The sequence below is a fragment of the Drosophila tropicalis genome, unplaced genomic scaffold (assembly GCF_018151085.1).
Source record: "Drosophila tropicalis isolate 14030-0801.00 unplaced genomic scaffold, ASM1815108v1 contig_443, whole genome shotgun sequence".
Lineage (NCBI taxonomy): Eukaryota > Metazoa > Arthropoda > Insecta > Diptera > Drosophilidae > Drosophila > Drosophila tropicalis.
Window position 1 is genome coordinate 785,562 of NW_027172907.1, and position 15,399 is coordinate 800,960.

The following is a 15,399-nucleotide window of genomic DNA, read 5'->3' on the forward strand; positions in this document are numbered from 1 at the left end:
ATTTAAGCATCAAGCCTTAAGTTGAATTTTATTACAATTTGTCAGATATAGCAAATTATAGATAAAAACAGATGGTTAAATCTCCCATGCATTATAAGATCATTAAGGTGAAAGTGATCGATCGCCTTCTGGCACATGGACTGATAAAAAAAAGGGGCGTGACATATGCAATAAGTTGATGAATTCATGTCTGAATCCCAGTAGTAGTCCAGCTGACAACTGCAACTGGACACGCTTATTGCGTAATTATGAAATTTTTATGAATTATGTGCAGTCGAGTTGCCAAACTCAAAAAAAAAAAGAAAGAACACAAATCGATGCTGCACTAATTTGGCATGACATTGTCAGCATCATCATTATCATCAGCCGCAACAGCCGTCGGATGAATGTGTGAATTTTGTTCGTGAATGAATGGGAATTTTTTTTGTGTTTTGGTGGTGACAACTTCGGCCAGTGATTGAGTTGTGATCGATTACATTTTGACAAGGACGAATTTGCCACGCAAATTTCCTTACCTCTGCATTTCTCGCTCTCTCCCTCTCGCTCACACACTCTCTCTTTCTGTCTCCCTGCAGCTCTTCTACGCTTTCTCGTGTTGTTCCTTTATGTAATTTTACAAAAATTAATTTAATTATTCCATGACCCTGGAGAGAGGCCCTGAAGTCCAACAATCCAACGATCCAAAAGAAGAAAAAAAAGCCTCAACTCAACTCTTTGTCCCTCTGCCTCCGTCTCTGGATACGAATTGAAATGAATTTCTTATAGCTCGTTATAATTTCATTATATTTCCACCTCAGACGGAAGAAAAGCAGCATCAACTTCAATATATAATACATATATGTATGTATATGTGGCTATATATATACATATATATATCTGTATATACATCGGAAGACAAGCGACTGCGCATTTTGAAGAAAACATTTTAGTCTACCCAGCCAACTGACTTCCCTCCCCATCTCTTTCATCTTCTCCTACTCCTGGCTCTGATTCTCTGGTGTGTGTGTGTGGCTTCCATTTTGGTGTGCGCACAGCAGCCATTGCTGCTGAGAGCTTTTTATTTTGTTTTATTTTTTTTTGTTCCTTTTTGGCCGGTAAGGGCGGAGTTTTATATTCCCATTGTTTGACTTTACTTTTATTTTATTTGATTTCATTTTATGTTTTTATGTTTTATGGATTCACCGTCGCCATAGCCTTTTGTTTGCCCCTTCTTCTTCTGATTATTATTATTATTATTATTGAAGCCGATTTGAAAAGTTTCCACTTTCAGAGATTTTCTGTGTATAAGGTTAATATTTAAAATTGTTAGAGGTTCATTCTATTGATTCATTTAGCCTTATTATGTTTATTGCCAAACTGGAAATTGGCAAAATTTCGCATAGTTTATGCAACTAGCCAAAAACTTTTACAACAGAGCAGTGAGAGTTATGTTAATTAGAATTTTAAATTAGCTTTTAATGCTAATTATAGCAACTTTACTTGACCAAATTAAAAATGACTTTCTTGCTAATTTCTAAATGGGTTTGCAGTTTATTTAATTGATGTCAATTTGAAAAAAAATTTGATTTGGATCCAGAGTATTTAAATAACTCTAAAGTCATCTATATTGTCATAACCTCATTCGGGAATAACTTTGGTTATATCTAAGCAACTTTTTCGAAATTTTTCAGATCTGATCCTATTTCAAAATCTCTAGTACAATAATAAGATAGTTTTTGTTTTAAAAAGAAAAAGCAAATATTTCTCTTAGTCTTTCCCTGTAAGTTCAGAAATAATTGGAAATAGGATCTTGAACAGCTCATAGGCGACAAATTGAGATCTAAATTACGGAAAGGGAGTGTGAAAGGAAGATAAGGTAAAATTAATTTCCGGAAACTCACCTGAGAATCTTTTAAGCCCAATCTCTCGGCTAATTTTTTGCGATCCGGCTTACTAATGTATTTCTGTTGCTGGAAACGTTTCTCCAATCCTTTGCGCTGCGAATCTATGGGATGGGGGGAAAATAATTATAATCATGTCACTGGCCACGTGATGGCAGCACACCTTCTTCTCATGCTACTAACCTGAGAAGACGGCACGTCGCATCATGCCCCGACGAGGCTTGCCACGCGTTGAATGCGCCCAGGGGAAGCCCTGACCGGGTGGCAGGGGAAACACTTGGGCGCCCACTGCAATTGGAAATTGTAGAATGGATGCATTTAGAGGCAAAATACTTGTTAATGTGCATCCCAGCAGGAGGGACAAAGTGGTCAGAATATGGGGGTATATGGGTGTGGGGGATGTCACAATGTGTGGATTAGAATTGGGGAGCAATTACGAGAAGATGTGTGTCTCTTACCACTCATGTAGGGATTGCGGCAGTGTGCCAGCAACGAATGCAAATGCGGATGATTGAGAGTATGCGGTAGGAAGGGTGTTGGGCGACTGGGCATCGGTTTTGCAATAACCGGATGAACTGGTGGCGGTGGAGGTGGTGGTGGTGGTGTGGGATTCGGATTCGAATTTGGATTGGTATTGGGATGACCAACTCCAGCCACCAATTGTTGTTGTTGTTGTTGCTGTTGCTTTTCTTGCGTTAATCTTCGATTGTTGTTGTCCTCGATGTCTCCATTGCCAATTTCATGCGGTCGCCCATCCTGGCCAGAGTTGTTGCTGCCAATGCTACCGTTGTTGTTGTTGTTGTTATTGTGATTGTTGTCGCTATCACTAATTGTGCTGCCAGGTGACGACGACGAGGATGCGGCCGTCGTAACTGTGGTTTGCGGTTGACAACTATTGCCATGCGGTTGCTGCTGCTGTTGCTGCTGCTGATGCGACTGTTGCTGGTGCGTTAGAAATGCGGGATGCGGAAAGTGTGCATGTGGATGGTGATGATGATGATGGTGATGATGCGGATGTGAATGCGGATGATGTGGATGGGCATGTGGATGGCCATGGGGATGGGGCCCATGTGGATGTCCTAGAGTCGGATGTGTTGGCACTGTTAACTGTTGATGGTGTTGTTGTTGCTGCTGCTGTTGCTGATGTCCCGACTGTTGTTGCTGTTGCTGCTGTGCATGATGATGATGATGCTGCTGCTGCTGCTGCTGCTGCTGATGGTGTTGATGATATTGATGTGTGTGCTGTTGCATAAAGTTTTGTTGTAGATAAGGCCAAATATGCTGCGGTTGCATAAATTCTGCAAGAGAATAACAAATTGAAAAGATTTAATTGCTTTTTCGCTTAAATTTTGAAAAGTATTTTTAAATAGTTTTTTGTAAACTTTTCTTTCTTTCATTGTAATCAAAAGAAGTTTCTGTTTTTGCTTAATTTAATTGTAATTAAATAAATTTTTGTTACTGAACTGCTGAACCTAGACCCAAGCTGGCTTAACTTCTGCTCTTTTACATATAATAGACCATTTTAAATTGCTTCACTTTCACTTCACTTTCCCAATGAAAAGTGATCTTAAATCTTATCTTAAAGTGCCATCATCCCCTTTTGTTCTTTACCAGAAGTCACCAGAAGGTAAACAGCTTTATGTAAATTTCAACTTGGCGTTGTCTTTACCATCTTTCAGACACTCGCCTTGCCCTCCGCAAGTCCTTTCCCCAACCCACTGATATTTCATAGCATTCCCTTCATATCCACTCACACACACACACATACACATACAGAAGAATTTCTGCTTTGAAGTGTCAGTGTGAAGTTGGCATAATTAAACGGCCCCCCAGCTCCAATTTAGAGCTTGCCAGAGGATTGGAAAACTTCTCCAACACACGCACACACACACACACATATATATATATATTACTTACACACACTCGCACCTTGACAGGCGGCCAGACGCCGCCAACAACGCCGCCAACGCCATCATCGCCTTCATGTGAAAAGCAAACAAAAAGTTTTCCGCCTTTGTTACTAAGTAAGTAGAGGGTGGGGCAAGAAGAGATGGGGGGTTGGGTGAATTTTTGGGCGAATTGGTTGGTTGGTTGATTATGGGCTGCATTTCATTTTCTAATTAAACACCCCCAACAAAAGCCAGTATTGGCGGCACCCCAAACCCTCAAAGCCTCTGCTTCCCTTCATCTCATGCCACCGCTCCGTTTTAGCTGCAGGATATGATTTTAATTCGATTAGAGAGAGAAATGAAACAATTAACGTATTAACGCCTCTTTAGTTTTGCATTTTGTGTGTTTAATTTGATGCCTCTCGCAATCTTGTGGGCAAAGTTTTTGTCGACAGGCTCCAATTTACCATAGATATGAGTGTATGTGTGTGTGTGTGTGTGTGTGTGTGTGTGTGACACACACACATGTGTCCCTAATGAGCGCACAAATTAAGTTATAATTGTTCAGACATTTGTTTGTTTTTCCAGCGGTTTTGTGACTTTTGCATCTGTGTTCGCTGCTCGCAGCTCGTTCGAAGACCCCCACGCCCCTTCCGCCCACCAAAAAAGGAAAATGTCGAAAAGTTTTTCTCTTCTGCTTTATGGGCACATATCAACAAAAAGTTAATTTGCGGCAACACCAACAAAAAGAAAATTGCCTTTTTGCATATGTCTGTGAGCGAATAATTGAATAAGACGATGTGCGTGTTTGTTTTTAGTGGATTTTGATTATTGTATCCGATTAGTAACCAATTAGTTGGCAAGAAAATCTATTTCTTTCTATATATGTATTACCCCGTTTAACTTGGTTTTATTGGTTCAGTATCCAGTTTTAAAACAAAAGGAAGACGATTCCGTTTACCTTAGAATCAATAGAGTTACTTTAAAAGTCTTATAGTCTTCAAGTCATTAGTTATATACAGTGACTAATGAGTGTCGGATAAAGTTTAAAATATTGTTCTACCAACTTTATTTCACACGACCTTTGTTCGAAAACGGCAAGTATGACGTTAAAAAAGAAAGACTATCTTTAGATCTTGCTGCTTCCTTTTAATTGTCAGCCAAGTTTGCGCATAATGTTACATAATAATAATAATAATTAAACAAACAAACAAATGAAAATTGAATTTGTTTCCCACATAATTTTGATGCCCAATAACGTGATCGGAAATGTAGCTATTCAATTCATGTCTAACATAATATCCCACTTTTTTGTTTTGCCACGCTTTTGTCATTAAAAGGTGCAGAATTATATACATTTTAACCCAAAAAGAAGGTCATAAAAAAAGTGCCAACAAATTTCGTATAAATCTAGTGCAAAAAAAACGAACGAAACGGAAAGTTCTTTCAGCCAATGCAACATAGGCCAGCCCACTCATTAATAAAAAACGCACTAACAATAATCGTTTGACAATTAAAATCCCACAATCCCCACAAATATCAGCGAACACACAAAGCCCTATATATTTTCGCCCATTTCCATTCACATGCTAAAAAAAGAGGATTGGGAAGCAAAGTTACTGCAGTTACATTGACTGATAGCAAATTCGTTACGCCTACTTTTTGTGTTCTATGGTGAGTCTAAGCCAACCCCTCATACGACGGCCGACAGGGCAGCACGCGCAGTTCAGGAAGAGGATCTCACTCCGTCCCACTCTCTAGCTCGTTCCATCTCAGTCTGATCAACCCGGAACTGGTTTATGCGGCTCTGGCAACGGCTTCTATCTCTTGGGCTCTGAGCCTCAATAATTTAAACATGATTAGGTCTGGTTGTGTTTTTACAGCCTGCCTGAAAACCAGGGCTCGAGGGCTTATATCGGGACCAGGAAGATAGATAATAATGAAACTGCGGCGTAAAAAAAGTATTGCGACCCTTTTTTCCTTTGCTTTGTTTACAAGAAGAAACTTTTACTGAATTTCAATTGGACAAAAATTGTTATTCTTTTGGCTTTTCATATTGCAATTGTTTTGTGCCCTGCTTTCATTGTTTTTTGTTTATGTTTAGCATTAGGTACGGTAAATTGATTGCCGAGCCGAGTTTATTGCATTTTGCCAAAAGAACCAAAGCAAATAAGTAGCTCTATCAAAAAAAAAAAAAAAAGAGGACAATAAAAAGGTGCACAGTTCAGTTCAGTTGATTCAGCAATTGATTGCTAATTAGCCATATTTCAATTAGGGTAAGGATCAGCTTGAAATGTCTCTCACAAAGAATATGCTTTCATTCGAATTAGTTTACTATTTATAGCTTTTTTAGTTACCTAAGCTCAATAAAATGAAAAGTTTCTAACAATTGTTGTTCAGAAGTATGAAATACACATTAGGGGCATCTTGTGGTTTATAGTTGATATCTGAATGTGCTTTCATTACGTTTAAAAGAAACAATAGAATTCTTAAAATACCTTCTATAATTGTTCTTGAAATAAACTTTTGATCTGGTTAGAAAAATAGTTTAAAGTTTCTTACACCAAAAACCCTAAGTCATCCATTTAAATAAATAATAAGCAATATTTTGCATATAACCAAAATTAAGAAATTTACTCTAAGTCAATTGATTTTAGTTAATGAAAATCATTAACTGCCTATAATAAATGTTAAAATAATCATCTAGTATTTATAAAACTTTTCGTAATCGAACCAACTATAAATCAACTCAAAGCTTGGCTTAATAAGGTGTCTAAAATTATAAGATTAGATGTCATCTGGATCTTATTTAACTTAAATCTTTTATTGCTTACCGATCCCCATAATAGATCATTTGTTTAAAACTGTTAGTTGTTAAAATTATTATGAATTCTTAAATTGCAAAAGTCATTGGTAAATACTTCACATATTCTTTTCATTCAAGCCATTATCCTATTATATGAAGAATCCTGATTTTTATTCCGAGAGATATCACTCATATGAGCAGGGAAAAAAGTTTTCAAACACTTGATCACAAAAACAAAATTTGTAACAAAAAAACTAAATGTAGTTGTTTTTTTTTTCACTTGCTCAATATCGTATTATAGATTCATATATATGTATATATGAATAGTCCAGTTTGAAGTTAAGGCTTCTTGAGTTCATGGTTCTTACCATTTCGAACACGCACTCCCTCCCTGGTATCACCGAGAATAGCCGAAACGCTAAACTTTAGTATGGGCTTGCTATTGTTATCCTTTAGTATGGTGGTTGCGCCAACGCCTGTGGTATTGTTGTTCTCCTTGGGCTCCACTTTGGGCAATTTAATTGCCGACTCATTGTCATCGGATGGATCAACAAGTTCATCATCCATTTCCTCATCATCCATAATGTGGGGCTCCTCCTCCACACTGCCAATGTCGGCGACAATTTCATCCGCCGAAGAGTCATCATCGTCATCCATTTCCTCAATACTGTCAACACTTTCAGAACGATTCTCACGACACTTATCACACTTATTGTAGCCACCACGTTTGGAGCAATTGCCACAGTGTTCGGAACGTTCCTCGGTCGCGTTAACCGGATCGGATGATTCCGATTCAGCAGCAGCAGCAGCGGCGGCAGCAGCAGCCGCGGCAGCACGTCGCGATAGGAGCATTTCACTAATACTTGACTTTAGCTGACTTTCCGTGTAGGTCTGCTGGGCATGGAGTAGACTGTCCACGAGGAAAGCCGTTGACATTACGCCAAAAAAAAGACAACAGACTCTCAATCCTCAATATATATGTAGATGTATATTTATATGTATGATCTAATGTGGAATGTGTTTCAGTTTCAGTTTTTTGGTATTCTTTATTTTCAAGTGGCAATGTGTGGCGCGTCGCGTTCGCGTCGAGTGCTGGAATCGAACTGAACCAGAATTCCACAATCAGTTGCAGCTTCAATTCATATTGCGGATCCTGCGTCCTGCTGCAGCGCACATTGTTCATGCTTTTAGGGGTTGCTCGGCGGTGGTTGGTCTAATTCTCCTGCCCAGTCGTCGTCGTCGTTGCTCGTTTAACTACATGAGGCACGTGATGCCTCACTCAGAGTCCTCCTTATGTACTCTCAACACACACTATCTGCTTGTGTGTGTGTGTGCCCCGTGGAGCCCTTGCCTGGCCTGTTATTGTTGTACGCTTTTTATTTGATTTTATTTGTGTGAAAACAATAAAAATTTAATTTTCTTGTTTTGTTGCTGCTGCCTTGAACTCCGAAAGGACTACGAGAAGGGGCACAAGCAAGAGCAGGAGCAGTAGAGCTTCGAGTTGAGTTTCGTGTTGTTCCTTGGACTCTTATTAGATTTGTTGCTCCTCCTGTTATTGCTCTGCCACGAAATATGCCATGAGCTGCTCGAGCTATTTGACATACAGTGGAACAGGTATAATCCTTTGGCAATCAAGTGCCTAAGTTCAGATTTTTATTATCTACCCAGTTCATCAACCGAATAAGATTCAGCTATATTAATTAATAACGTTTATTAAAAACAGTTTAGAAAAGACGATGATTTATTTTTCAAATTGGAAACTAGTTCATTTCATATTGATGTTTATAATAAAATATAAAATAAGTTTGAGATAATTTTAAAGAAGTATTTCGAATATTGCAATTGCATAACCTTTTCGAAATTAACTGAAAAGTTTTAGGCCTTTAGAATCATAGATTTGGATTAAAGAATATCCTTACATTTAATTTATGTATATAATTTATTTTTATTTATTTATATAATTATAATGTATTTTACATTGCGTAGGGTTTTAGAACAATTTCAAACTTATAATATCAAATAGATAAGTGTGTAACCATTCAAATAAATCGTTTTCAAAAAATTTCAATGTGTTGATTAGTTTTGTAAGTTTCTCTGCTATGTCAACTCTAGTGTTCGCATAGAGAAACCTTTATAAAGGACTTCTCCACAAGTGGTAATGGAAAACTCTATTTGATTTTCCGTCATACTGCTCATTTAGTGTAGACTTAGTAAAGGAATTTAAGTTGCCACCCACCTAACGTATCCGACCCCTACCCATCAAACAAGTGTCCACGCAATTTGTTGCAGGATGCCAACAACAAACAAAAACAACAACAATAAAAGCAATGAAAAAGGGAAAAAAACGAAAGGAAAGCGCCAAGAGTCAGTAGATTAACTTTTATTATGACCGCAAATTAGTTGTCCTCGTCGTTTGGCTTGATGACGACAATCGACAATGATGACTTATTTACTTAAGACCGAAAAGTAAATGGAGGAACGTTCTTCTCCACACCCCTGCTTCCTTTCGTTTCATCCACTTTTCAGTTATGTAAGCTTAGAAAGTTGGCAATAGATGAGAGGTATGTCCTTTGGACTTGCTCCATTGTATACACAAGGCCTATGACTCTCACATAGTTAGAGTGCAAGCACGAGTGAGAGACAAGAGAGAGAGAGCGAGTGGGACAGAAAATGCGAGTCGCATACGGGGAAAGAGAGATAGAGCCACACACAAACACTGACACAGAAAGGGAGAAAACGAGACAGAGAGAGCATTGAACTGAGTGAGAGAGAGCGAGTAAGAGCTCTGGCAAGCCAGTGAGAAGCAACCCCTGTGTGTGGCATGATGTGGCTTTTTGGCTTGGAAAAGTGCAAGTGGTTGCCCAACTGGCAAAGGGGCGTGGCTTGGTTTCGAATTGGAAACCCATCAGAGTAATCTCCAGGATGTAGCGGCAAGGAGTGGCATGGAGTGGACTGGAGTACCACAACAATGAGAAGAATAAGGCCAAGCACAAAGCAGCCGCTGCCGCTGCTGCTGATTCAGCTCATTGTTTTTTTGCTGTTGGTGGCGCTGCCATTTGTGGCTTTTTGCTTTGCTTTCATATGAAAGCACGCCTCAAAGGATTACTCAACAAGCGTATCCTCCTTGCTCCGAGCACCCGTGCGACGTCGTCGTCCTCGTCGTCAGCTTCTTCTTCGGCGAGTACATAAAACATGCTCATATAAGCGTATAAATATGTGATAATAATGATTAAAAGTTCTCATCATGCTATGCCATCATCATTTATGCAAAGGATTTCTCCCCGAATGTCCTTGTGTCTCTCTCGCTTTCTCTCTGTCTCTTTCTCTCTCTTTGCGTGTGTGTGTAGTAGTAGCTCTTACATTTTTATTTGGCACCGACTATGTGGGTGGTTTTGGCATGACTTTACTTTTGGCTAGAGCTTAAGCAGATTATTTTCAATTTCCTCTTTTTTTCTTTTTTGGTTGTATATTTGGTTCGTTGCCAGAAATCATCTATGCGAATCTCTAAGCGAATCTTTCTATCTGTCTCTGTGTGTGTGTGTGTGGAGTTTTCCACTCTTTGTACTTGGCTATAATATGAGGACAATTATTTGATAAGTGGGTTGACTGTGCAGCTCTCTGGCTCTGCCATTGTCATGATGCTTTTTGACAAATGAAAGGGGTCACAACTGGCTTTTGTCACTACAACCCATAGAAGTGGATCTCGACGAATGTCAGGGGACTGTGGGTGGTGTTAAGGACAAAGTTTTAATTGTTTTTGTTTTGCCTTTCTATATATGTATGTGTATGCCATATACAATACATAAGTATTTCTCATATTTTATTTGAATTTGTTGAATTGGAAATATGTAAATGATCTTCAGCATACATTCATTTGGTTTAATCGTACGGCTTTTCTCTGGGATTTGTTCTGGCATTATAATGAATATGCTAAATACTTGTTATTGTGTTATTGTATTTCAATTAGTTCAATAAAGACTAAAATACAAAGTTTTTAAAAAACCCTCCATTAAGAAAGGCTTGGGCGAAAACGTTTTAATGAAAAGGTATTTAATGTTTGAGGTCAAAATATTTCTGTTACTGAAATAGTATGGAAATAAGTATTATAACAAAGATATTTTTATACATACAGTTATTTTCAATTTTCTATTTTAATTCGTGTCAATTTTCCTTACCTAATACTTGGAATTTATTTGGAGTAAGGGGCAAAAACCTTGATTTATTTCCCAGAAAATATACATATATCCGAATGGTTTAATCGAATATTAACCTAACAAGTTGAACTAATAAAACTGGCCATAGCTAATGTTTTCCTGGTTTTAGTTTCCTCTCTTATTCAATCATTGCTTTCAAAACTTTCACATCAAACTCAACGTAAATAAAAGAGTTTGGCTTTGCAGAACATAGAACAACTTGGTCCAAGGCATAACCAAGAAAATATTCTCAAACAAATCGAACTTTCAGACCCTCTTACCCATTGACAAGGATAACTTACCTTCTCAATGATTTCAACTCAGTAGCCGTATTATATAATGTCAATATTATAAAATGCATCCAACAAAATTCCAAATAAATCTCTTTAAAAGTTCTGATATGCCACTTACAGTGTAAGCCTGGAAAAATGAATGTTTAAATCATATGTAATAGTATCTTATTTACTGATCAAACTTTCCTTTGATATATTTTTGTGTAGGTAGTGTTACTTTCCTTTCCTTTGCCAGCAGCAGGTGAGTCATCTTGGCACTCAAAGAATTCCTGCCAAAAATGGTTTTTCTTCTTGTCAAAATTCACTGATTTTTTTGTTGCCACACATGCCACACACTCCATGTGGCGAGAAGGCGGGGGGAGGTACCCAAAGCAAATAAACAACTTCATGGCATCGTTCGAAATGGAATCGAATGCCATTGACAGCCGCATCATTATATGGATATCATTATCGTGTATCGTCTGTATCGGCTGCCAAAAAAAAAAAAAGAAAGGAAGGTAAAATGTCACAAGATGCTGCACGGTGAAGAGGCCAAGAGAGGTGGGGTAACTCCCACACACACACACACATGCACACACACACACCATCAATGAGGTTGGGGGGCGTGGTTGGGCAATATAATAAAGCGCAAACATTTATACACGACACTCGATGGAGAGCGATTTGAGATGATATAGAAAAAAAGAGAAGCAAAAATAAAAAAGAAATACATCGAGGCATTCCATGGCACGAAGCACCAAGTTAACTGTCGATATCAGCTGCTACTGCTACTGCTGCTGCTCCTGCTGCCACTCCCTCCATCCTGTGCTTCCCTGCCCAAGCACCACCCACCGCCCATAATATGAATGTGAATTCTGTTTGCTATCGATTTTCAGAACAACGTTTATTATTTTTATTATATACGAATGGGAACTGTCCGCCATGGAGGGGGATACCCTGGCAAATTATGGGCTTTTCATAACGTTAACAGTCGCATAAATACGCTCTTTGTGTCAACCGAGTAGAAAAAATGCGATAAAAGATTATAAAGTGTGTGTGGGTCTCCGGGTATGGGTGGGTGCGGGTGTGAGTGTGTGCGAATGCTTGGGTTTTGGCTTTTGCTGCCAGAACAAGCCAAAGCTGAAGCTGTAGCTGAGGCCAGAACAGGACACGACAGAAGAGGCCGGGCCAGGCCCAACAGCTCATTCCTGGGGTGGAGAGTTCGTTCTCGTTTCGGCGGCGTGGCTAGGCGACATCTGTTTCCGACATCTTTTAATAAAATTTTCATCTTTATTACAAAACGATTGTTTTATGCGATGACGATAACGATGAAGCCAACGTTAACGCGGCCACTAACCCACCTCCTCTTCGCCATCTCCCTGTTTGACTTGGACTCGGACTTGGAGTCCAACTAAGACGCTATGTCCAAGTCGGAAATCCTTAGCGCCGCGACTCCACGACGGAAGTAATTAGAATGAAGCGATTTTTAGTTGCCTTCTTGCCATCAAAAGTTTTCTGCAAGTTTTTCCGCTCAGCTCTGCTCCATATACCCTATAACTAGTAGGATGCATGTAATCCTTAAGGACTAAGTTTCCTCGAAAAAAAAAAAAAACAGTAACTTCTTTGGATGCTTTGCCCCCACTTGTAATAGGGTATTTTGTAGTCGTTGCTTTTGTGCAATTGACTGGTTTATATTTTTTTTTACCATTTCTTTGCCTTCAATTTTTTTTTTTTGTATTTTTGTTTTGTTTCCTTTGAAAGTTTTCCATTTTGTTTTTTGTGCGAGTTCATGAAAAGTTTATGAAAATCATTTTTATTTCATTTTATGCACAGAACTTTATACATATATACACACATATATGTACACGTATATAAATGTATGTATGTATATATTGTATATGAATATTGTTTTTATTATTTGTTTCTACTCGAATTCTGTTTCGGGTTGAGCTCGTTTCGTTTTAAAATGGAATGCATGCGGTAAATGTGTTAAATGTGTAAAATATGTCAAATGGGATAATAAACAAGAGGCTTGTGTTGAAATAATTGCCGACTTTATTGGTTAATTTATGAAATTTGCACATATTTAATGGGCTTTGCTCTGTGGCTTGCGGTTTGCGGTTCATTGTTTGTTTTTTTGTTGTTATTTTACTCTCCATTTTTTTTTTTTGTAATTTGTTGATGTGTGGTTTTAAGTAGTGTTAAGTTGAGTTGTTAAGTGGAGAGATGAATAAATTAATAATGAAAGCATGAATCGCACCAACTATTTCAATTACTTTAGCGAAATGAAACAGTGTGTTCCAATCGATAGGACCTCTGGATTAACCTTAACCTCGTAATATCTAGAAGCACATGATAGATCGTATATGAACAGAAAACCTGCAAAGAACCCCCAAAGTTAGACTACCTTACTTAAGCTGGAAAAAATTATTCAGAGTTTATTCTAAGGTTGTCTAGTGAGTAACCAAATAATCTACAATGGAAGCTGGCAAAATTAATGTCTGCAAAAACTTCTAAGAAAATTTCTTTTCAAATGTATAGAAAAACTAATATGACTCTTTTTTATATATCCTGGGAAGCCCAAAGCATGAGAGATGGAAATTGTATTTCAAATACAATTTTAACTTGGCCTTTATCAACTGCTGAACGCTTTTGACGCATCACCAGAAACCGTTTATTATTTTTATTTATTTTTTTTGTATTTTTTATGCTGCTGATTTTTCACGTTTGAATATGTATATATATAGAAGGGATATGGATACGCATGAGGGCGTCGAATAAGCCAACTGGAAAATTTTGCCAGCCTCCTCACAACTCTCTCTCTCTCTCTCCTACTCTATCACTGACCATTGGGCATTCTGTGAATTTTTGTTGTTATGCTGTGTTCTTTTTGCAAATAGGCAAAAAAATAAACAAAAAAATGATAAAAGCTTTAATGAAAACACAGACAGAAACTTTTTACATACTTTAGTACAAATACTGCTGCATATGGGGCAACAAAAATTGTTGTAATGGCAATTAATATTCTTTTTATTGCATACAAATTGTATAATTAGTCAAAACTAAATGACAGGACCTACAAAGATAATTTGGGAAAGGGATGAAGAAGGGTCGAAGCGGCGGCAGATGAATGTGTTGTTGTGATTAATAAAATTACACGAAATTGTTGCAGAAGGCAGGAGAGGTAAGCAAGGATGGAGGGAGGCAAATACAATGAAATTTGACAGCTCGAAACAATAACAACAGCGAGCAAAAAGAGACGAGAACAAGAACAAGGATGAGGCAAAGTCAGAGGGTTGCTTACCTTTTAAACAAAACAGCGCAAAAAAAGGCTCATCACTTGACGCTGCGGCAAGAACCCATAGAGAGAGATAGAAAGGGAAAGAAGGAAACAGGATCAAAAACCGTCTGCCTGCCAGTACGACGATGATGATGATGATGATGACGACGATTGTGGCTGTAGCAGCCTTCAAGGCGTATAACTGGCACACAACACAAGATGTTGCCTACTCGAAGCAAGGAGAGACAAGCAGGAACCCAGGCAATCTCAACGTGTGAACAATTCGGGTAGATGCAAAGCCAAAAAAGGAAGACATTGCCACACACTACTTGACTTGAGGCAATAGCAATAGCAATGGCAATGGCAAGGACTCGACTTTAATTAATTTTTATGTCCTTTCTGTTTCGCTGAGTTATGTGACGCTTTGTGGGCATACCATCAGCATTATGAAGTGATCTCTAGCCAGGCGTAAGTAAGTTGAGAATTTATGTAGCACAAGAAAACAACAACACACCCAGTTCGGGAGTAATTAGTCAAAAATTATTGTAATTTATGGACTGGCAAAACGGAGAACTTGAAAATAGAAATTCCTTTTATCATCTGACAATCAAATAAAGGAAATTTTATATAAATCATTGAACTAAATTGTTCTGAATTAATTGAAAAGTGTCGATCAAGCCATTACATTAGAAACAACTTGACTAATATTTTGTTTAAACAATTTGTGGGCTAATTCCTTAATCACTGCGCTTTGTCTGTCCTAAACAACTGTTGGGAAATCTCATAAGGAAACTTAGTTCTTATACATAATCCAAAAGAAAATCAATCTCTTACAATATGTTCATTTGAATTTGAATGAATGAGTGAAAATTTGATCATTTAATAGCTTTCAACCTTTGTCAGCATGTGTCAATGTGTCAGTTGAACATTTCAAATATACATATTTTCCCCTTCTTTGCGCCACATTCAGTTATTAATTAAAGTCACGCACAAAGTAGAAGTAATCACTGTGGCTCTCTCTCTCTTACAAATTGATCACTCTCTCTATCTGTAATTGAAATCACTTAGTCAGTTACAAG

At 38.0% G+C, this 15,399-nt stretch overlaps 1 protein-coding gene across 4 annotated transcripts in view; it reads right to left on the reverse strand.

Moving 5' to 3' along the window:
* Dbx overlaps positions 1 to 15,399 on the reverse strand; it is a 50,589-nt gene that overhangs the window by 10,435 nt on the left and 24,755 nt on the right. The window contains exons 1-5 of one of the 4 annotated variants that reach the window (XM_068286263.1): positions 6,944 to 7,595; positions 2,339 to 3,178; positions 2,064 to 2,168; positions 1,881 to 1,984; positions 562 to 601 (exon numbers count right to left, since the gene is read on the reverse strand). In XM_068286263.1, the coding sequence (XP_068142364.1) occupies positions 581 to 601; positions 1,881 to 1,984; positions 2,064 to 2,168; positions 2,339 to 3,178; positions 6,944 to 7,511 (1,638 nt within the window). In that variant the 5' untranslated portion in view covers positions 7,512 to 7,595 and the 3' untranslated portion in view covers positions 562 to 580. Of the gene's footprint in view, positions 1 to 561; positions 602 to 1,880; positions 1,985 to 2,063; positions 2,169 to 2,338; positions 3,179 to 6,943; positions 7,596 to 11,070; positions 11,532 to 15,399 lie in introns of those variants that run through there. The other 3 variants (XM_068286259.1, XM_068286260.1, XM_068286262.1) reach the window with 3 other exon arrangements.